Source organism: Papilio machaon, chromosome 6 (genome assembly GCF_912999745.1).
Source record: "Papilio machaon chromosome 6, ilPapMach1.1, whole genome shotgun sequence".
In the NCBI taxonomy this organism is placed as follows: Eukaryota; Metazoa; Arthropoda; class Insecta; order Lepidoptera; family Papilionidae; genus Papilio; species Papilio machaon.
In genome coordinates this window covers 8952730-8975543 of record NC_059991.1, presented here as the reverse complement: position 1 = coordinate 8975543, position 22814 = coordinate 8952730, and the positions used below count along the sequence as shown (strand labels likewise).

General features: G+C 36.8%; 1 protein-coding gene across 1 annotated transcript in view; it reads left to right on the top strand.

Moving 5' to 3' along the window:
* LOC106709814 overlaps positions 1 to 20522 on the top strand; it is an 82042-nt gene extending 61520 nt beyond the window's left edge. Inside the window, exons 2-11 of the mRNA XM_045678441.1 lie at positions 13390 to 13511; positions 16249 to 16450; positions 16687 to 16772; positions 17310 to 17439; positions 17636 to 17761; positions 17967 to 18082; positions 18192 to 18292; positions 18448 to 18692; positions 18966 to 19133; positions 19220 to 20522. Of these exons, the coding sequence (XP_045534397.1) occupies positions 13390 to 13511; positions 16249 to 16450; positions 16687 to 16772; positions 17310 to 17439; positions 17636 to 17761; positions 17967 to 18082; positions 18192 to 18292; positions 18448 to 18692; positions 18966 to 19133; positions 19220 to 19909 (1986 nt within the window). The 3' untranslated portion in view covers positions 19910 to 20522. The remainder of the gene's footprint in view (positions 1 to 13389; positions 13512 to 16248; positions 16451 to 16686; positions 16773 to 17309; positions 17440 to 17635; positions 17762 to 17966; positions 18083 to 18191; positions 18293 to 18447; positions 18693 to 18965; positions 19134 to 19219) is intronic.
* Positions 20523 to 22814: the final 2292 nt, after the last annotated feature.

The following is a 22814-nucleotide window of genomic DNA, read 5'->3' as shown; positions in this document are numbered from 1 at the left end:
GGCTATTTTATTCTCGAGAAACACTAAACAATAAGTCTCTTCAGCGAATTTCAAACTACAGTAAAGCCAACCTCTATGTGTTTACAATATAAAACAAAAGTTTGACTCTTGTTAAGGCCCGTCTACATTGTAAAGGCGACTGCGAAGTACTATGGTTCACATTTATTTATTTTTTAAAACAGCACGAATAAGCAATAAGTTGTGGTCTACATGTCAGTTGAAGATACTTAAAAATATCTTGTTGTAAACCACAACCCTCGTCTTAAAAAAAGCGTGCGACATGTTTTTAAATTCCAGTTTGTGTCTGTCTAAAACGCGCTTGATTTTTACAAAGATACTTATCCTTTCCATCGAAAGCCGAAGTTTCAAAGACAATGATAATCTTGGATAATGTATTCGTAAAACTTACAAATGGTTTTAGGTACACACTCAAAGGCAGCCGTATCTACATCTATTGTATAACTGAGCTTATCAACATTTACATGCTAGACCCGAGCACGACTTACATGTTCTTATACCTAACCTGGCCGCTGTCAACCTAGGGATCCTATTATTACAATAGAGAGCTACACAAACTGCAGTGTTGTTTAAAAAAAAATGGATACTTGTCTACCTATTCGTACTGGGTTTTATAGATAGTTATGTCTATGATAATAATCTAAACAGGAGCGCTGTTGCTATGTAAAAATCCTTCTGACTGTGCTTAGTTATGATTGTTGGGCGCTATCCATACTTTTACACGCGACGCGTACAATACACGTCAATATGTTCTGTCTGCTTTTGACAGTCGTTACTCGTTACTCGTATCAGGTATTGTACCTACTGGTTTGAAATCACACTCTGTAGTTTGTATTGTGAGGATTCTAGCTTTGAATTGTCCAAAAACCAACATCTGTATAACAGTAAAATGAAACTATTAGTGGATGTACATAGGAATAATGTTTTAAATTGGTACTTCATTTACTTGGTACAATTTTGAAAAAACGCTATAGTATATAAAATGTATGACTTGACATTCGTAATAAACAAAAAAAACTCAGTCACTTTGTACATAAAACTTTACAAAGCTAACACCGGCTTTGATAAGCTAAAAGCTCCTTTTTGGAAAGTTTGTTCAAAAGCTCGTGAAAATTCGTTCATACAAAATTCATTCTACCAACTCGCTTACAGTCTGACTGCGAAATTATTTAAACGAAATAAACTTAAAACTGCGATGAAAACTTAACTACTTTACTTGTAGTTCAAAAGCAAGAAAGTTTAATTTCATCGTAATTTAAATTTTACTTACACGAAATAAAGTTTCAATTAACCTATGTGGATTTATGAAGGTGTATTCTTGTAGGATATTTTACGCAATTACATTTATTAGATACGAGAATTTATAATTTCCACTTCAAAGGTACACAAATTTGAACGCATTAGTCCAATACACACCTTAAACATTTGCCACGTAACAAGCAAATATCGTGAATCCCATTCTTCAATTAAATTTGTTCTACACTATTGCATGGTTAATTAACCGTATGCTCATTACGTGCTTGTTTTATGTATTAAGAGGCTATACGTGAGGCGACAGTAGGAGATACGAGTGCGTTTATTTGGGCGAAGTCGCTGTCGGCGCCGAGAGCTTATCAGATCGCAAGTTGACACGGCGGCGTCGCGTGCATATTAAGGTTATTTACACAGTCGCGTTGTACTAGAATTATACATATTTTTGGATGTTTAAATATCTGTAAAGGTGCATCGAATAGAAGTAATAGATTAGAATTTGTTAAGACGAATCTTTGAATTATCTTCAAATTTCGCTTTGTGACGAATGATTCTGATTTATGACTTCTGAAGACATGAGAAGTAGAACACAGCGCTTTTGATTTTTTATTGTAACGTGAACAAATGGATTTCCAGATGTTAAGTTACGACCTTTACAGTAATGTGCAAAATTACACTACGCTACAATACTACTTTGTATACAACTATATATGTGTACTTAAAACGATGTGTGCACCGTGCCTTATATGAAAGAGTACTCGTTAATTTAATGTCCATCCCTCAAGGAGCGTGTTGTCCGCCGCTCATTATAGCCCGAGCTCGACAAGTAAACACTCGCAGGACCTTGAGACTTTAATGTTGCGCATTTCAGGAACAATGCTCACGCCGCTTTGTTTATGCCCATACACTCATATTGTTCAAGTAACGTATGCAATTTTTTTTGCACATGAGTATGTTACTTTGTAAGGTTTAATCGCTTTATTTTTTATTGTAACATTTTATTTATTTCGCTAAAGTCATTTTAATAATTTATATCAATGAATAAGTTAGTTTAAACTTCAGATAGGACGCTATTTTTATAACTGATACAAGCATCATCCGGTGTCAGATATATGTATATCTCATACATATGTTATAACTAAATGTGAGTTATGGGCACTCGACTTCCACCTAGGGCTGCCAATATATAAAAACAAAAACCAGTGACCACTGCCTAACTCTGAATCCCTCGATGCTTAGTGGTCGAAGACAGATAAAGAATAGCGACATCTTGTGACATATTTCACACAACATTCGGATTCGAAGGTGACGACGCTAAAATTATAATTGGGATCAAACCCGCAGAGGTGGTAGCCCTATTCCCAACCCACTCGAACGCTATATCCCTGTTACTAGACCTTGACCACTTGATCTTGACTTACAAAAACACGCCCTGACTTCCTTGAAGTGATTAAAATACAAATATTTTTTGCTCCAAGCTTATCATCATTTAGGCTGTGATAATTCTAAATGGCCTATTGTTTTACAGATGATAATATTAAATTGCAAACGTAGATATTTAGTTACTTATATCAAAAACTAAGTTACATTTATTATAAAATGTTTAGTTTTAAATTCATGATAATTAGTAGCAGATTTTAATGCGTAAATCCTTAAGTTTTTTTTTACTTCTTTTCTTCTCTTTGTCGTGAGAGCTTTTCAACAATTATAAAGAACATATCGAATTAAACTACTTTTATTGTCTGTCAAATCGTCGGTTCAGCTTTTTAAGTTCGTTTTCAGTTCTATTTTGGTAATGAATTATTAATTTATTACTGACAATAATATATTTGTGTCTGTTTAAGCGAAACACGATATTAAGCAATAAGGCACTAGCAAAAAAACTAATTCCACAATCATACCTCGATATTGTTGAAATCGCTTGAAGAATAATTTCGTTGACCGTAAGCATTAATTAACAACACGTATTGGTATCAGCTATCGTGCAATACCGCAGGTCGTGGAATGTGCCGTCTGCATTTGCATAAACAACACTGCGCTTGGGCAACGTTCGTGCAGCCCCGACCTCAACGCGTTGTGAATATCTGCCCCACGCTGTACTACTGTTTAACAAATCTATAGGAGTGAAGGAAATTTTCTACTGGAGCGGAATCCAAGCTTATTTTAGAACTGGAAATCCCATTTACTAGGAGTAAGTCGATAATACGATGAACGTAATTAGTTGGAAATGATTAGCCGAGAGTAAGAAGAATCTTATCTATATATATAAAAGAAAGTCGTGTTAGTTACACTATTTATAACTCAAGAAAGGCTGAATCGATTTGACTGAAAATTGGTGGGCAGGTAGCTTAGAACCAGGAAACGGACATAGGATAATTTTTACCCAGTTTTTATTCTATTTTTTATTCCGCGCGGACGGAGTCGCGGGTAAAAGCTAGTATATTATAGATTTAAGTGTCAAAAAACATTTTAAATTAATTTATTTTTTAACTTTTACTTATAATAGTTACTTATGACACCACTATGATAGGATCATTAAGTAATTCAATGAGATTCATCACCATTATTGCCCAATTGTATACACAGCTCTGTTTTAATACAAACGCATATCTCTATCCGAGACGTCTTTTATAATATTAACAGCAAAAAATAAGCCCATACCAGATTTTGTTCCCCCCAAAATAAATAATGACACTATTCAAAGATCATATGAAGAAAAGTATTTAGGATTAGTAATAGATGACAAACTAACATGGAAGCCGCATATAGAAACGATTAAGTCAAAATTAAAAGCAGTCCTAGGAGCTCTTTACAAAGCAGCTCACTGTATCCCTAAAAGAGTTAAGACAGTTATATATAATTCTCTAGTAAAATCGCATATTGAGTACTTAATAGAAATCTGGGGATCAGCAGCATCGACTAATTTACTTTCATTACAAAGAACACAGAATAAAATTATAAAGGTATTATATCATTTTGATTACCGAACTCCAACTAATGAACTTTATAACAAAACAAAATTACTTAATGTCACTAAAATGTTTAAATTTAAAATCTGTACTCTCATAATGAACATAACAAATAAAAACATTAAGTCTAACATTAAACTCGAAAAAAGAGATAACAAACATAACTTACGTAACAAACACAAATTAAAATCAATTACTCCGCGAACTAACTATGGAAATAAAACTATTTTATTCGAAGGCGTTCAAATGTTCAACAAACTGCCGGACGAGATAAAGAATTGTAACAGTATTAATGTTTTCAAAAATAAACTTAAATCATATATCATCGCTGAACTGTAATTAATCTCTCAATATTATCTACATATATAACTTTGTAATTCCTGTCAATTTAGATTCTTTTCTATAGTTGTGTTAAGGTTTATTTTGTTTTATATTAATCCTGTATTCTGTATCGATATTACGTATTAACCCGCAAGCCTGTATGTTATATATACTTCTTTTTTTATTTTTCTCATTGTAAGTGAAACATTGTGTTTTTTATGAGAAATAAAGATCTTTAAACCTAGATCAAGGTGTGGTATTAAGTCATTTGTTCCACAGCTATTGATAATTATCTATGAAATATTGGCCTTACATTAATCTTGTTTTCACATTTAGTTAACGCTTGTGTTCGTGAAATGTGTTTTATTATGAAATAACAATAAACTGTTGCACTATTTGTGCAATTGAAGACTTAATAAATATCATCATCATCATCAGCTTTTATCTGCCCACTGCTGGGCATAGGCCTTTCCCAATGCCTTCCACAGTACGCGATCCTCCGTCCTCCTTAATAAATATAAAATTGTATAACGTTTATAATTATGAGACATGTTAATTAAACTTTATAGATAACTGCTACAAATGTTAACTAGGATATTATAGAAAAAGTACCGCTATTTTCAATAGACAGTAGCGCCCTCTTTTGAAAAGGGAAAACAGTAGCTATAATCCGCTGTGCTTTTACGTAAGACAGGTGGCGCTATCCTCAATATTTTCAGGTGCGCTTTTCATCGCCATTTATAGGGAATGAAAATGTTTTGTTAAGGGTTGGAGCAGTACACAAACCTTGAGACAGATGGCGGTCATGACTTATATAAGATTTAAAAAAAAAAAGAGAATGCATTATTCTTTTACTTTTCATACAAAATATATACATCTAAGTAGATCGTAACTCAGAAAAGAATTTCCTTTTAACATAAGAACAAATATGGCTGTAATAGGGTACGTGTAGTTGCCAGCTATGCAACTATGGAACTTTTAATTCAGTAAGTGGCAGTAACTTCAAAGTAGCCTTTAGTTTTATCACCAGCGGTGCACCTTTATGTCTTCCCCTCATTAAAGTTTATAGTTCAATACAAAGAAATTACTTCGATATTACTGTGGGTTTCCACAGTCAAAATACAAGTATAAAAACATGTTTTCACTCTTCACATTCAATATGAAAAAAGAGACAACAAGACTAGTTTAATTAGAAATGTTTGGGAGTATCCATAACCAATGAGCTTATGAGAACGGCGATGGTTCAAAGGTTAGCACTTGACTTTCGGTTCGAATTCTGCCATGTACCAATGTGATTTTCGATTTACATAATATGTACATTCAAGAAGGAAAACATCATGATGTACCTGCACATATCTGAGACGTAAGTCAAATATATGTGTGAAGTCAACCAACCTGCATTGGGCCAGGGAAGTTGACTATTGCCTAGTCATAAGTAGTAGTAGTAGTAGTAGTAGTAAGCTGATTAATCAATGTGAATATATATACTTGTGTAGAAGCAGCTGTATTGCGTTATACGATAATCTCTGCATCTGACTACGTTCATTTTCGCATGAGCAATAAAATCGAGAAGCTTCGATTCCTCAAATTTAAATATTAAGACATGTTTTGTCGTGTGCCACTAAACATGCGCAGTTCCGCTCCCCCTCCTCTCTCCTATATACCTTACCTGTCGACTGCCGACAGCCCATCGATCATTCCCGACTCCAGCCTCCCGCGGGAACCACGTCTCTTCTGCACTCCTGCGAAATTACTACCCAGTGTACAACAGGCGCCATGATGGGTAAGTTTGCTTAATTTCACTCGACATCAATTTATTAAAATGATTTTAACACAGTTCAATCTTCAAGGAGTAAAGTATTTTTCTATAATGGACTATATTGATAGATTTGACTATTAATAAATTTTATTATTAAATTATAATTAATTATACATGCTTTGTTGGAAAACAAAAAAAAATCCAACAGTTGTAACTTCTCAGCATCTGACCGTAAACCTTCTAAATGCAAAAAATATTAATTGAAATAATTATTAATCAAACTAAAATAAAAAGCAATAATGTAATAAATAATAAGGCAAAGGCAATAAAATTAGTAATCCTTTTTTTTTGCAATAGTGCATTATTTTTTTACGATTAATCGCTATCATGCAATTATGTTGATATGTAAGAACAAATGACGCAATAATTTACTTATTTGCGCTTAACATTTAGATATACCTATTTGTGATGATAGAATTTTCGGACAGCAACATCCAAAGGATTTTTATACAATTAAATTCTATCTAAAAATTTTATCTTTTTCAAACAAATTGTCCTAATGTTACGCTCCTTAGTTGTATGAATTACTCTATAACATGTTTAATTTATACTTTTGGTTGTGAAGAACTTTAAATCAAAAAAATCAATATTTCCTCTTGAGTCAGTCTAAATATAACCCGAACCCTGGCAACTTTGTGCTGCGACTGCGCATGCGCTAAGCGATTTTTACTTAAGAGTTACTTATTGATAATTGGCATGTATTTATCTTATCGAGGGATTTTGTTGCCGAAACACTTTTATGGCAAAGTAGTTGAGATCGTGGTCAAGCGCTAGTAAAAAAGAATACATTAGAAAGCTGCAATGACAACGAAATGAATTCGAACAAAATAAAAAAAAACATCGGTTGAGCCATTAATACAGCAGCTAATAGGGCATTAGATAAAATTCCCTTAAAAAACTGTCTGATTTTTTTTTCATATGTATCGCAAAACTATAAATAGATCTGTGCCCGGACACATGCGCATTGAGCTGTTCCCGCCCGGGCCACGTCCTACGTCCTCCGATACTTAATCATTACGGCTCCAGTCCACCTCCCGGCTACATGTTATCATTATTTTATTGTGTACTTAAACATTGATTCGATCAATTCCTGACTCTATCATGTGTAAGTATTTCATTTGATCTACCCTTTTGTATACTGAAGCGTTTAATGTTAATTTCTTCCTAAGTTTCTTAATCATTTTTAGAATTTTATTTTAAGTCCTATATATCTCCCCAAGTCTCTTAATATTTTATTTCCCACTCTCTTTAGAGGTCTTTCCATAATAACAGACTTCTTATCAAACCATAAAGTATTCAATGTACATACAATTAATTACACGATTAGAATTTAAAAAATGTACACCATAGTTGCAGCAACAGAATAGTTCCAATGACGATTTGGTTTTATAGTGTTCAAAATATTGTCAGATATAAGATGTCCGATGATAAGCTCACCACGTCACATTTATTCATTAAATTATTTCAACTCTACATAATTACTCTTTTTCTTCATTTAAATTTCTTTGTTCCCATAAATTAATATATAAACAACTAAAACACTGACGTATATTTGTCCGGTGCACCAGTTATTTCTTGCTCTTTGTTACCATGCTCTATTACCTGATAATTTTCGTTTTCACCTCTGTCCATACTAAAATGTAATAAACTACAGATCAATAGTCATTAATTTAGGGTGCGGTCATCCCTGACAACCGTCCCCCTCCCCCTCCCTAAGGGGAATGAGGGACGGTTGTTAGGGCTCTCCGACCATGCGCAAACATCCCGACGACAGTCCGCCCGTCCCGGGCAAGCTTTATTAGACCTCTAGCCTCTCTTATAACAACACGTATAATTTCGTTCTTAATTATATCGCAAGAAGTTAATTCTCCATCATGAGTGAGTATTTCTAATTATTTAAAAGCTATTGCAATCGTCCTTTGCGCTTTTTAAACTAAATTGTTACTTCTATAATTAATGTTATCCTTTTTTATTTTATTGTGTTTGTAATTTATTGATTGTTTCGATGTACAGGTTGATTATCATTTTGTTCTTGTATAGCTATAGCAGTTTTTCATTTATCCGACGCCATTTTGAAATTGCTCTAATAGCTACATTCTCTAATGATTGAAAATAGTTATGTTCTATGGCCATTGTTTTCTTTATTGTTTTAAAAGGAGCTATATACTCCGACCATAATTTCTTCACATTTTTTCAGACTTTTAGCATTTGCGTGTTAATTATCTGTTCCATTTAAAATCTACTTTAATATGCGACTTCAGTCTTACGACCACACCCATCTAACAATTGCATAAAATTACAGTTTGTTAATTGATACATTAGTGATTAGAAACGTGACTGTCATTTAGATTTACCGGGCGTATAGTTTTTTCCATCATTTAGCAAATAAAACGCTCATTTAAATTATAATCCAGTTACAATTAGATGTCCGCGCATCGTCTATTAATAACTTATTGATTTCACTTGTATTCCCGGGCGTCCTGTAGAATCGGCCCGGGAACAAGGCATGCGCAGTTCGTCCGATCTCAGCTACCTCTCCCAGATATTATTGATTTTATCCTGTGAGTTAGTACCTGTTGCTATCGGTCTTCTCCTTCGTGTAACGACTTCTTTTCTTGCTCTGGTACTATTTATGATTTCAACCCTTTATACATTTGTCAACCAACTGATACTTTGTCTAACTTATCTTTTAGTGCTTATCTGATATTATGTCTTATTGGATTTACTACATTATGTGGCGCTCTTATATTTTCATTATCAAATCTTTAATTGAATTGTCGGTGATTTTTTCTTATTTTTAGAATTTTTGGATTATCTTCACCTAAAGCTACATTGATAGTTTTAATAAGTTTTTCTGATAAAATTTCTATTTATTTGATAATTATTTAGTATCAATATAAATTATTAATTATTTGTTATTAAATAATTTACTTTAAATTAATCATTGAATTATTACTATTGAATATTGCAGATTATGTAATATGAACGTTTTTTTTTGTCACTGTTAGAATTTTGTCCGATTAAAAATATTGCTAAGGATTTAACAATAGTTCGTGCGTGATTACTAAGGACATTTATGAAGCTAGAAATTTATTTTAGAAGAATTTATTTGTGATGTCAGTAGAACTACGAAGATAGATACGAGTTTTCAACATCTCTGTATACGATTAGACCGTGTTAGATCCCACGCAATCGAAAAATAAATTACAATTTGAGCGATAATCTAGAAATCTAGAAATCCGATGTGGTCTGGAACACTCCGCGACCTAGATAATGCTGTGAGCAGACTCGGCCATTGTTTATTATTTTCTACAAGTACGTTATCTGGTGCAAATGTTTGCAATAGACATACCACGTTTGTGTTTGTTCTCACTTCATCTAAACATTAATGTCTAGATGTTAGGATAACAGAAACTTTGCCGTCTTTAGATCTCAATGATATTGGATCAATATCTGAATTGCTAAATACTCAATAAAGATAAACTTATATTAAATAGGCGGTATCTTTTAATGCACATTTGGTATTAAAAAGATTAAAATGTTTCTTTTTACTCCTGGTTTTTTTTTATAGAGTTGGTTTACTTCAAGTAACCTATAAATTGAAAAAAAACCGAGCGTAACGTCAATTTTTTTTTTACAATGTTTGATACCACATTTTTGTAGTTAGACTTTTGAAAATAATTTTTTAGGTGTTTGATTTTTGATGTATGAAAAATGAAGATTGATTTCTGGAAGATAATTGAAGAATCTGTTCATGAGAAGAAAAACAGACTGGTGCTGTTGTCGGGTATCTTGTGCATGCCGCGTACCACACTGCCGCATGCACAAGATATTCGAAAACAGCTCGAGTCGCTGACAACGGTTACTGATGGCACGCGAATGGAAGAAATTATGTGACCTAATTATCAAGCCCCCTAGAATAAATCCATCGCTATCTGTCCCTTCATCATATTTTCTGATATTTTGGGTCCGTTAATTCCTTACCTTAGCTTACTCTGTCTTACGCTTTAGCCTATCACATTTGATATTAATTCCTCTTCAAGCTTTATTTTGCTAATTTCAACTGTGCTTGCTGTGGCAGACCTTTAATAATTCTTCCTCCAATGCTTTCAAATTTTTTTTTACCTTTCATTAATTATCAAAATCAATGCCTCAACTATTGCTATAACTAGTGCTAGATAAAGTAATTGTTCCGTATGCTGTGTTTTTTATGAATGTGTACCTAATTTATTGTGTAAAAAGAAGAAGCAGACGTGTGCTGGTGTCGAGTATCTTGTGCACGCCGCGTGTTGCTGCTGCCGCATGCACAAGATATTCGATACTAGCTCCAGTCTCTAACGCCGCGTTGGCTGTCGTCACTACTCGTAAATGCTGAAACATTGGGATTGGCAGGGAAATAAATCAGTATCGTTCTATTTATAATGTGTCCTCGTCTGGAAAGATCTTAGGGACGTCAACAGCCTGGGGAACATAAATTTGAATATGAAAATACGTTTCGAAATGATGCAGCCAATTTTGAATTTCAAATGCAGTTATCGCTGCGCAAAACAATTTATATTCAGGATTTTCAGTGTCCTCGTTTTTTTACTTATGAATGTTTTAATATGAAATTTGAGCACTGGAAGTTTCCATTCGTTTATGTGATATACAATGTGTACATAGTCTACTTGAATATGTTATGTACATATGTTAAACTAATTAGCAACGGCTAACACTGACGTTTGATTATCCGGTGACAGCACCGACCAGTTTCAAACCCGTCGGTGGTCTTTGGCAAATTTAGCAAACTGCAACCATCATCATCATCAACCTGCCCTTATCCCTATGGAGGGTCGGCACAGTATGTACTACTCCTTCACACATATCTATCAGCCGTCAGATCTGAATTTACCCCCTTCTTACGCATATCCTCTTTCACACAATCCATCCATACTTTCTTTGGTCTTCCTCTAGCTTTATAGCCATCCACATTCAATCTCATTACTTTTTTGTTTATATGATTATCATCCCTCCGCATAACATGTCCAAACCACGGTATTTAGCAAACTGCAACCAATAATTTTATTCTATTTATTTATTTATTATTTATTCATTGTATCAATTGGTTAATTTTAAAGGAATCCATTATCTTAAACTAGCTTTTACCCGCGACTTCGTCCGCGCGGAATAAAAAATAGAAAACGGGGTAAAAATTATCCTATGTCCGTTTCCTGGTTCTAAGCTACCTGCCCACCAATTTTCAGTCAAATCGATTCAGCCGTTCTTGAGTTATAAGTAGTGTAACTAACACGACTTTCTTTTATATATATAGATTTTAAATTCCGGAACCAATACAAGCAGCATCAAGGTTGCTATTGTCGTTTAAGCCAAAATATTAAATTTAATTCTTGAAAGCTATCGCAAAGTACTTTAATGTTTTCTTTTAGTTCTTTTCGTCTGTAGGTGGTACTTAATTCAACTCTTGCGCAAATTGTAAACAGTGTTACAATTGAATTGGAAATATCGGATTGTTTCCATTATCAATAATTTATAAGAATCCTTCAGACAATGATAAAGAGATTCAGTGCGCAGCTAAGGGGTTTATATAACCTTGTTTTATGAATGTCTGATAACCATCATTTCATATTTATCAGGGTATATAGGGGATCTTACATACATAATTAATTTTAATTCAAGATTCTGCATCGAGTTACGGTATTTTTCAGATGGTTTTATCCTTGTTAGGTACGTTAACAGAATCTTTGTCAATCGAATGTTTTGCGAAATTTATATATCCAAAATAATTTTGTGATTTCTTTCAATTTACACATTCTAACTACATAGTATAGTTATTTATAATTCATAATTATGCATCTATGTATGCTGTACCAACGGAGCTTATCTGTAGAAACTTGAATTCGGGAATTGTCTTTGTTTTCTGTACGGATTGTACGGACTTAAGTGGAAAGAATTGTTGGCGCCGCTCGAGTACCTCTCGACCATATGTTAAATTGTCTACACTCTACATCACTCGAAATCCATTGTTTGTTACGAAAGTAATTGTACAATACTAAAGAAAGAAAGTAGCATACATTTATTTAAATTTTTATTCTTTTAATTTTGATTGCACGATTGATACTTTTAATAAAATATTTATTACATTCGGCAAGGTGTACTTGAGGTGCGCCATAACTGCTGTTGACGTCTTTAACAAAGTCTTCCGCGCCTGACGAATGCGATTCGATAAGTCTCTTTTGTTCTCAGACTATTGTCGGCTACCGCCTGCCGCACGATTAGATTGCTTGTTGATAGAGCACGTTACTAAACAAGTGTGAATATCTCATATATTGTTTTTGATATCTATTCTAATAGTTTGCTTTATATTTCGTTAAGGTTAATTAGTTGATCGTAACATTAAGCCGCTACGACTTTGAGTTCTTAAAGAAGAGTACCTCTTCTTTAAAGTCCGGTAATGTCAACCGCTCTGGTTTTAAGTGTTTATCAACTGGTCGTTTGTTCTCTTAATTTGAAGTCAATTTATAATGAACGTTGAAACGGAGCTCTTAAATGTTACGCACCACCTTATAATTCATAACTCTTAAGAATGTTTTTTTTCCCGTGAGCTACGAATTAGCATCCGTTTTGTTTTTTCTAAGTGCTTTGATACATGATTTTGATATTAATTGTTTTTGAACCATGATGTAATTTGCTTCATTATCACATTTAAAGTATCTCACTTGGAAATACTTTGGTGGCCGGTTTAATATGCAAACGTGTTTAAAACACTTTCTCTTATTTAAATTTCTGGCAAATTCTAATGTTTGTTTTATTTGTTTGTTTCATTTGTTTTATTTTTGTGCATTTACGAACCATAGCTATCACACGCAACTACTTCCGCGTGGAATTAAATAAATTATTTAAAAAAAAAATTAACGTAATAAAAAACCAACGGCGTAATTCTGCGAAAGCTTATGCTGCGTATGTTTATGTATCGTTATATTGCAGTACTAATGATTGTTGTTTTGTTGTCAGGTGACCCACAAGACTACAGGCAAGGTGATGGTGCTGAAGATGAACCAGCAGCGCGCCAACCGGCCCAACATGTTACGCGAAGTCCAGCTCATGAACAAACTGAAGCACCCCAACATACTCGGGTGAGTGTTTTTTTATGATAGATGCAAAACGAGCAAGCGGCCATCAGATTTCACGAAAAAGGCGGAACAAAACGTAACGTAATTGCTATATATACAAATTGTACATGTGTTAGTCGCTGATCAACCACCACCCATAACACCAGCACGGCAAAAAACAGACACAGATTTTGCCGGAGTAAAGGTTTTTACCTCAGGAATTTTTTATTTTTTTTTGAAAAGAATACGTTGAAGAGGAAGTTGTTTACTGACATCTCCCTAAAGCACAATAATCTGCTTATGATACTCTTTACGCATCTGCTGTGTTCTTGTTTTTGCTGTTATATTAGTGCATTATTAAAATACAGCTCCATTTCATCGAGCGCTCGAGATATTTCAAACGACGGCCCCATTATACAATTACAGTTTTATCTTATCTGCCCTGTTCGTTTACCTTCCTTCGTTTACGGCTCTTACGTTTGCTCGTTTGCGGTTTTGTCGCGGAATCCTTCATGAGCTGCAATGTCAGAACACGCGATGATTCAAGTCTTTATTTGCATGTTAGTTTTAGCATTTGGTTTTTCGTTCACCTTTATTTAATTTTAGTACAATGACCCGCAGCTGCTTTTTCTTTAAAATTCAACTCTTTTGTAAAATCTCAACCTGAACAAACATAACTGGAATAATGGCTGGAAATAATTCCAGCTTTGTATCTGAATGTTTAAAAAATGCAATAAGTCAATATGAAATTCAGATGTATTGCTTTTATTTGTGTAAGTTTCTACAAAATTTTATACTCGTTATTTTAAATGTACGCTCATAAATAATTTTGCCGACGCATGTTTTAACACCAATGGCATTTCTTTCCGTTTGTTTTTTTAAATTTGCTAGTGGTATAATTGTCTAAAGTATCACCAGAACATTGCTAAACAATACAATAGTAATACAAAATAACGTAAATCATCGAATGGAATACATAACACAGACGACGGTGAAATTAAAAATTCACCAGTAAATGTGTTCACAGTGAATCTCTCTTTAACATGAACTGTTCTTGCTTTCGCCAAATGAATTATACGACTCACTTACTCCCATTCTCATACCTTACATAACTCTTACATCCGTCCTCGTTGCGCCTTTACACGTAACCTTTGTTTTGAAAATTTCTCGGGTCACGCCGCCACCGCTCACTTCTCGCAGAATTGTCATCTTTGTATATTTCATTACGAAATGGCCGCGACCATCTCAACAATGAGCCGCTGTTTGTGGCCCGGATTTCGGTTCATCTCGTTTGTCTTTAACAGCGACACAATACAATTCAGTTCCAATTGTTGCGTAATCTTTATCTTGTTAAATGCGAATTAAAGCGCTTTCTTTTGTAGCTTTCTCGTCTCTCCTCAGTAGACCGTTTTACTGAGATAGTTTGCTTTTTATATTTACTGTCGCAGCGTGATGTGATACTTTATTGACGTTTGCGAGTTTCATACGCTGAAGTATGCGTCGCCTAATACTTTTTATAAAGTAATATGCTTAACAAGAACTACAATAGTAATAGCGAATCTCTTTTCATTTACACACTTATATTAAGATCTAAAATTAAACAGAAGATCCTCCCAAATCCGGAACGGATTATGACCAAAACTATCTTTCGAAAAGAAATAATGACCCTACAAAAACGTACATAGTTGAAGCATCCGTATAAACTTCCTAGGAACATTTTCACTTTCAATAGGCGCTTTGCGTGCGTGTGCGTCGTACGTAGTACGTCGAATTTATTTTATTTTTCACGGTAGTCGCTTCATAATTACGTAGTCCCTGGACTCAAGTGTGCACGCGAGGTGTTAAATTTGCGATTTGCATCGCCGTCAATCGCTAAGAGCTGTAGGTAAACATCTGTCTCGTAGAGTAGCGCTAGTCACCGTAGGGATCTAATAATATAGCCTCATTGTCTCTAATTGCAATTTTAATGAGGATAAGTGAAAATATAGGTGTGGCGGAAAGATATCGTGAACAGTTTAGAAAGTGGAAATTTTATAAGGTTTTAGGAATAAATTTTCAGAAGCAAAGTTCTCCTAACCACTGCGTAGTGCAAAAGCTGTTCAGTAATTCTTGAGATCGATTCAAAGGAGCCAATGTATCAATATTACAATGAGGGATAAGTTTTCGGAGCCTGTACTAACCATGTTCCTCTAAAATGAATTCAAGATTTATGCCGTTTACAATTGTGAAAGTTACATAAACATTACTCTCTTATTTCGATCTATTCGAGCTCAGTTTCTCTGCTTCAATAACAACTATAGATCGCGAGGACATCAATCATGAATCTAATCATGTACTGCATCTTGTGTCGGCTTGTTGCTACCTCGCCTCGTTTCAATGTAATTTAATATAAATGGTTTAAATAGGAAAACGGTGAGAAGGCAGTTAGGTTGCGGTTTCCATAGTTTTTCATTTGCGAGGCCCCCGCGGCGGCGAGCTTTCATACCATCGCGTATTATCCACCGACGTTGTTTCTTGATAGTCATTTAGATCATATTTACAAAGATACCTACTTTATGAGATTCATAAAGAACTCTTTTATTTCTGATTCTTAACGACTGCCCCTTATAAAATTATGATTCCTGTACATTTAAGGTCGATTTTTTTAGTCCAATATACCTGATTAGCAATGTACCGAAAAATGTCAATGATAAGACTGCTGTCGTAATTTTTATAAATAAGTGTGTGATAACATTTAGTAACCTTATGGTTTGATGGTTAGGTTCATGGGCGTGTGCGTTCACGAGGGCCAACTGCATGCGCTAACGGAGTACATGGCTGGCGGGTCGCTGGAGCAACTGCTACTGACGCGGCCCGCCGCCCCGCTGCCGCAACAGCTGCGGGTCTCTCTCGCCGCAGACATGGCCAACGGTCTCGCCTACCTGCACTCGCTCGGCGTCTTCCACCGCGACCTCACCTCAAAGGTTTGTACACTACACACCATGAGCATCTGCATAAACCATACTAGACAATTGCGGCGTAAGGATTGGAACCACTCCAGATGATTAGAGTCCCGACAGTTGGAAAAAAAATTATCTTTTTCGTTAAAGTTCCGTTCCGTGACACTTCAACTACGTTGTAATGGAACGGATATACTACGTAGAGTTTTGTATTGTATCTTAGCTATGTTATTTATTTTATTTAAACGTTGTTTTTCCAGAATGTATTGCTGAAGATGCATGGTGACGGAGAGTACACAGCAGTCGTGGCTGATTTTGGTCTTGCAGCTAAGATCCCTCACCCTGTGTAAGTGAATTAATTAATTAGGACCATAGTCCATACGCTCGATAACCGTCTCCAAAGAAAAATAAACGACTTATATCTTTTAAAAAGAATTTAAATTGTCGAACCCATTTGAAGTGACCGAAGCGAGCGCGCACGCAAACGTGCGTGTGCGCATTCGAGCGCGCACATTCCCATTGTAATATTGTTAACTGATAATTGTTGGCTAATCGTCACCTGTAACTAAAGCTATTTCATTGTTCATTATTGACAATCAAATAAATTAACACTTTGTAATACTACTGCATACTTAAAGACTGTAAAAATATGGATTACCTAAAAATAAGATCGGAAAACTTGTAATATTACGATAAGAATCTCTATAATGGTTACTAACGCACTCTCTGTGAGTTTCCGAGTTCAAAATCGCCGTTTAAAACGTAACCTATCTTTTTTGATACAGAGATTTTGGTCTCAGAAATCAACGGTCATTCTTTTAAAGGTGATCCTAAGTGTAGATTTATTACGACAATTCTATTTAATGTGTGTTTGTGTTTCCAGTAACGGGTACCGTCTGCCGAGCGTGGGGTCTCCGTGGTGGATGTCGCCGGAGTGCCTGCGCGGCCGCTGGTACGACCACCGCTCGGACATCTTCTCCTACGGCATCATACTCTGCCAGATCATTGCCAGGGTCAGTCACAATATTTGGCTTAGGAACCGACTCGAAGGACAATTTTTTTTTTTGTTCTTTGAAATTAACTGCCACTATCACAATTGTTAAGTGGTCTCACTTAGTGGCCAATTTACGACTCTGAGTGTGGTTATTATTGTATTTTCTTCTAAGGAACTAAATTGGTATGTTATAAAGATGTATTGTTTGTGTGCAGGTGGACGCGGACCCGGATGTGTTGCCGCGCACAGACAACTTCGGTCTCAACTATGTCGCCTTCGTGGAGCTCTGCGACGAGACCACTGTGCCCGACCTGCTGCGTCTCGCCTTCAACTGCTGCATTGTGAGTCACTCCTGTCACTCCTCTCATGGACATTACACACAGATAGACATTTCAGACACATTTCAAACCATCATATGAGATATAGAAAGAAAAAGGGAAATATAGGATATGATAGTAGATATGCAAAAAGGAGATATTGGGAAATATAAAGAATTCGTTTCTTCAACAGGAACTTCCCATTATAAAAGGAATGTATTGATTTCAGTACGACGCCAAGGCGAGGCCGCTATTTCCAGAGATAGTGAGCAAACTCGCTGAGATCAAGGAGGGGTTGGACGACTCCACGTGGGCAGGAGGCGCCGCCAACAACACCTTCGACAGGTCGGTGCTCTCTCACTCAACGCGTTGTTATATACTGTCGATTTACTTCCCATCATTAAAAAGTTTGAACGTTCTGACAACTTTATGTGAAATTTGTTTCTGTGTGCAGCGATGAGGCGGAGTCGTCGGGACCGCGGTCGTGTCCCGGGCTGTGGGCGTGGCGCCGCCCCGCCCGACATCGCTCCGAGGGCAGCCCCCACCACAGAGATCGTAAGTATAATACTCGTACACTAAACAACATAACGTCTCTTACATCTTGAGCTTAGATATAATTTGATTTCAACGGTTTTTAATTTCTACCAAATGAAAACTTTTTAATCCTCAAAGTTAGTGTGTGTACAGCTTGTGTGGTTCTGTTTGTGCAGGTGTGGCGCACCGCGGCTCGCTGTCGGAGCTGGAGTGGGCGGGGGGCGTGTCGGTGGGCGCGGGGGGCTGTGCGGGGGGCGCGGCGCACCGGTCAGCGGGTGCGCTGGCGCTGCCCGCCGCCCCGCCCCGCCTGGCGCGGCTGCAGCGCCTCGCGCACGTGATGGTGCTGCGCGACGAGCACGCCGCCCCCCGCGCCCCCCGCCGCGCGCTGCACGCCTTCCGCGGCGTGCACAAGATACTCGAGGTCAGTATTCCAGTTGTTCTATCTAATTAAACATATCGTATGACTGTCATGTATAATGAAGAAAGAAGAAGAAGACGTGTGCCGGTGTCGGGTATCTTGTGCAGGCCGCGTGTCTCTGCCGCATGCACAAGATATTCAATACCGTCTCGCGTCACAGCCGGCGGCCGACAACGCGCGGATGAAAAAGTGTTAATATTTATTTGTTAATTGTTAAAGAAGAATTTGTTATATAAAATGATTACTGAGAAATAAAGTACTTGTGATATATTACAGGCGGCGCCGCGGTGCTCGTCCGGGTCCCCCCCGCCGGGCTGCACGGGGTGCGGCGGCGCGGCGGGCGCGGCCTGCTCGGCGGAGGAGGAGCCTCGCGCCTCCTCCCTGCCCCCCTCCCCGGGGGTGACGCGTCGCCGCCTCGACGACACGCCCAAGCTGCAGTACAAGGTGACCTTCACATGCCAATCTCTATCATTTCGTATTCTCAGTGAAGGAGCGAATGTGACGAGCTAACCAATGTTGCGACATTTCAGGGCGACTCGAGCGCGGAGCTGCGGCGGCGCGGCTCGTGCGAGAGCGGCATCTTCTCGGTGGCGAACGAGGAGCTGTGCCAGCATCCCAGTCTGTACGGCGCCATGTGTCCCTGCTCGCTGAACGGCTGCCACCGCTGCTGGTGGAGACGCGAGCCCGCGCAAGCGGCACACGCGTCCTCCGGCGAGCGCGAGGCGCGACTGCGGATCTGCGCCTCGTGTCTCATAGTGTACGACTGGCTGCTGGCGCGGGGACGTCGCGCCGCAGACGAGCCGACGCCGGTGCGAGACCGCGACCGCTCGCCGCCGTTCCTGTGCGGGCCGACGGAGGCGAGCGAGTCGGGGGACTACCACGTGCTGTCGGAGTGCTGCTGCTCGGGGGCGGGGGCGGGGGCGGGGGCGGGGGCGCGGGGCGGGGGCAAGCGCGCCTCCAGCGTGTACACGGACAGCTCGGAGGACGTGGCGTCGCTGGGCTCGGACAGCCTGTACGACGAGCGAGCGCCGCGGGGGGCGCGCTCGGCGCAGATCTCGCGCATCGTGGAGTACTTCGAGCGCAAGGGGGCGGAGTTCGAGTGCGAGGGCTCGCGGTACAGGCTGCGGGCAGACCACCAGTACGTGGTGGACGTGAAGCACCGCGCGGTCTGCGAGGGCGCCGTGCGCTCCAAGCTGCCGCTCTTCGACAAGAAGTCCTAGCCCTCCTCCTCCTCCTCCGCCTTCTCCTTTCCTGTCTCTGTGATGCCGCTCTTGTGTCAAATTTTACTCGTCCGTCACTTCCATTTGTAGCTTTTACAGAAAACTATATATGTATATGGATGACAATAGTATACTTCTGATCACTACGGCGATGTATTACTAAGGCTGGTGCCTTGCACTGGTTTGTGTGCCCTCAAGTAATGGAATGTGACAATATATTTGAAGGACAGCACGAGCTCCTCATGAGGGAGGTGTCTAGTTTGAGTTTGACTGAGTAAATGTAAGCATTTCATTGGTTTAAAGATGAGATTATATTAAAATGGTTGTAGGTAAATATTGTATAGGTAGATAGATTAGTGTGAACTTTGAGAAAGTGACGGCTGCGGATTTCTACATGAAATATATCATTAGATCGCAAGTTATTGTCAATTTAATACGGACTTTGCGATAATCAAAATATAATGTACATATAATTTGTTTCTTTAATATTTATAATTTATACAGTATTAAATTAGTCCTTGCCAGTTAAGTGTACATATTTTTTCCATATTTACAAAGTTCCCTGATATCATAATAATTCAATTTCGGTTATGGCGACAAATTTTTATTCAAGTACTGATAACTTAATTACTTAAATATCTATAGACTAGGAATTATTTTAATTTTATTATATTTTCAGGGCGTTATACAAGTTTCGCGTACTTGGCGAATCATGCTCTTATTTTACTTAAATTTTAAAATATATTCGGTCGAAATTCGTCCTCGGAAAGTAAATAAATATATAAAATGTGCAGCGCCGCGCGTCTAGTCCTTACAGCGCGCCGCTGGCCGAGCTACAGCTCAGTGTTGCCATTTCTGGGCTCGGATTGTAAACTAATATCAAATGTTAATAGATGTCAAACAATGAGCCACTCGTTTCTCTCTGACCTTAGTCAGAACACTTGAAGTCACCGTTGTGTACAAATATATTATCAAAATAATAATCAATATTAACGATGTAATCGTCTATCACATCCATATTTCCTATACACAGATTATAAAAAATAATTTGGCTTTGAATTATTATTTGCTGTCAAATTGACATGCGGTTCAAAAACCAAATCAGTGTCAAGAAAATCATGTACATCCAACGTTGTTTAAAAAAAAAAACAATATATTTTTGTAAATAAATTTGAAACATAATCGATCATAATTCGTGGTTTACATAGTCAGGGTATTGGTTATGTGCGTTGTATATAGTAAAGTAGCAACAAGTTTATTGGGAGAATATAAACATTAAAATCAAATTTTTCCAAAATATTAAAATAAATCAATTTAAATTATAAATATTGTGTGAAATCAACGTAAATTTTAAACAAAACCACATATACTAATAGAAATTTTTTCACAATATATCCTCCTTGAGTTTTAAAACATTAAAAAATCCACAGATAACTAAAAAAAATAAACACACACTTACCTAAAAATTACTAAATTAATCTTTGGTCTGAAGTTATTCTACTTCATACATTGCGAAGTCATATTTCTATTAGTATATGTAACTGTGTGTTTCCACAGCCAAAAAACATGTATAAAAACATATTGTGATCTTTATTTCTACGAAGAGACTAAGAGAAACAGTATGTTTTTTTACAAGTGCTTTTTGGTAGTGCAAAAGCCATGGTATTGTTACGAAATAAAATCTGTGCCAAACAAATTCAAATAGTTCAAAACTGAAAGCATATTTATTATTGTATATTTATTCATTTTATAAGAATTGGTGTTGAAACATTTCACGTGTAAACATAACCTAACTTTATTAGGTTAATCCTTAGACACACTTTTAGAGGGAGATTGAATTTTTTTTTACTGTCCTAGTTTGGTGTAGCAATATTAGGGAGAGCAATTACATATCCGTCCAAATGTAGCCGTTTTAATGGACTTTGATACAGCTGAGAATTATTTAGCTTTGCAGCTTTATGTTGTACTTGTTTCAATTTCAGAAATCATTGTTTGTTTCAACAATTCTTATTTTATTTTTCTATTTAAAAAGGTTTGCATAAAATTGGATGTTTTTCAGATTTATTCTGTTAACTGTTTGGAAGTTTCATTTTGGGTGTAGTTTTTTAATTTTATTTTTAATCTTTGACAAATTTAAAATAATCTGTGGAAACTTATTTCGATTTTCAAATACAAATTTTATTTATCAAAAGAGAGTTTTCCAATATCTTTACAAATATTTAAAGCATTTATTTTAAAAATCTTTCTTTCATATATTTTGAAATAAAATAATTAACATGAAAGAAATTTTAGGAGCATGTATGAGTGTCAATTTATTTTTCTTTCAAGGCAGCAAAATAACATTGCATATCGTAGGTAGTCAATTCGATACCGCCCAACAGTTTATTCGCAATTTTATCCTTTTATAATTAAGCAATTTTTTGTCCTGTGCCAACAAAAAAGTTTTATGAATTGTCAAACTGCGCGATATAACGCTCGCTTAACATATAGACTTAATATATTCGTCAAATGTACCTGTTGAACGACACACTGTTAAGTTTATGTTGATATTGTGCAATAGAAATACAGACGTACAGCGACTAGCAATCACAGTCCGTGTTGTATAACAACTCTTGGATATGCGTTCTCTTGCCGTACAAACATATCGGTCAAAACGCGGCGTCTTTAATTATAAACATATTGTAATGCAGGAAATTACAAAAAGTTAATGACAAATACTCCTTGGAAATTGTTTTCCTTGCCATTCAGTCCGAATGACAGCAACAGTGACGGTTGATAAATGGTCATAGACTATCTAAACGAGCAGTTCGGAAACACGCTGATTAAAAAATCTCGACTCTTACCGATATTCATAAATGTCCTGATAAACGTTTTTAGAAAAATATATTTCATCCGTTCTAGAGAA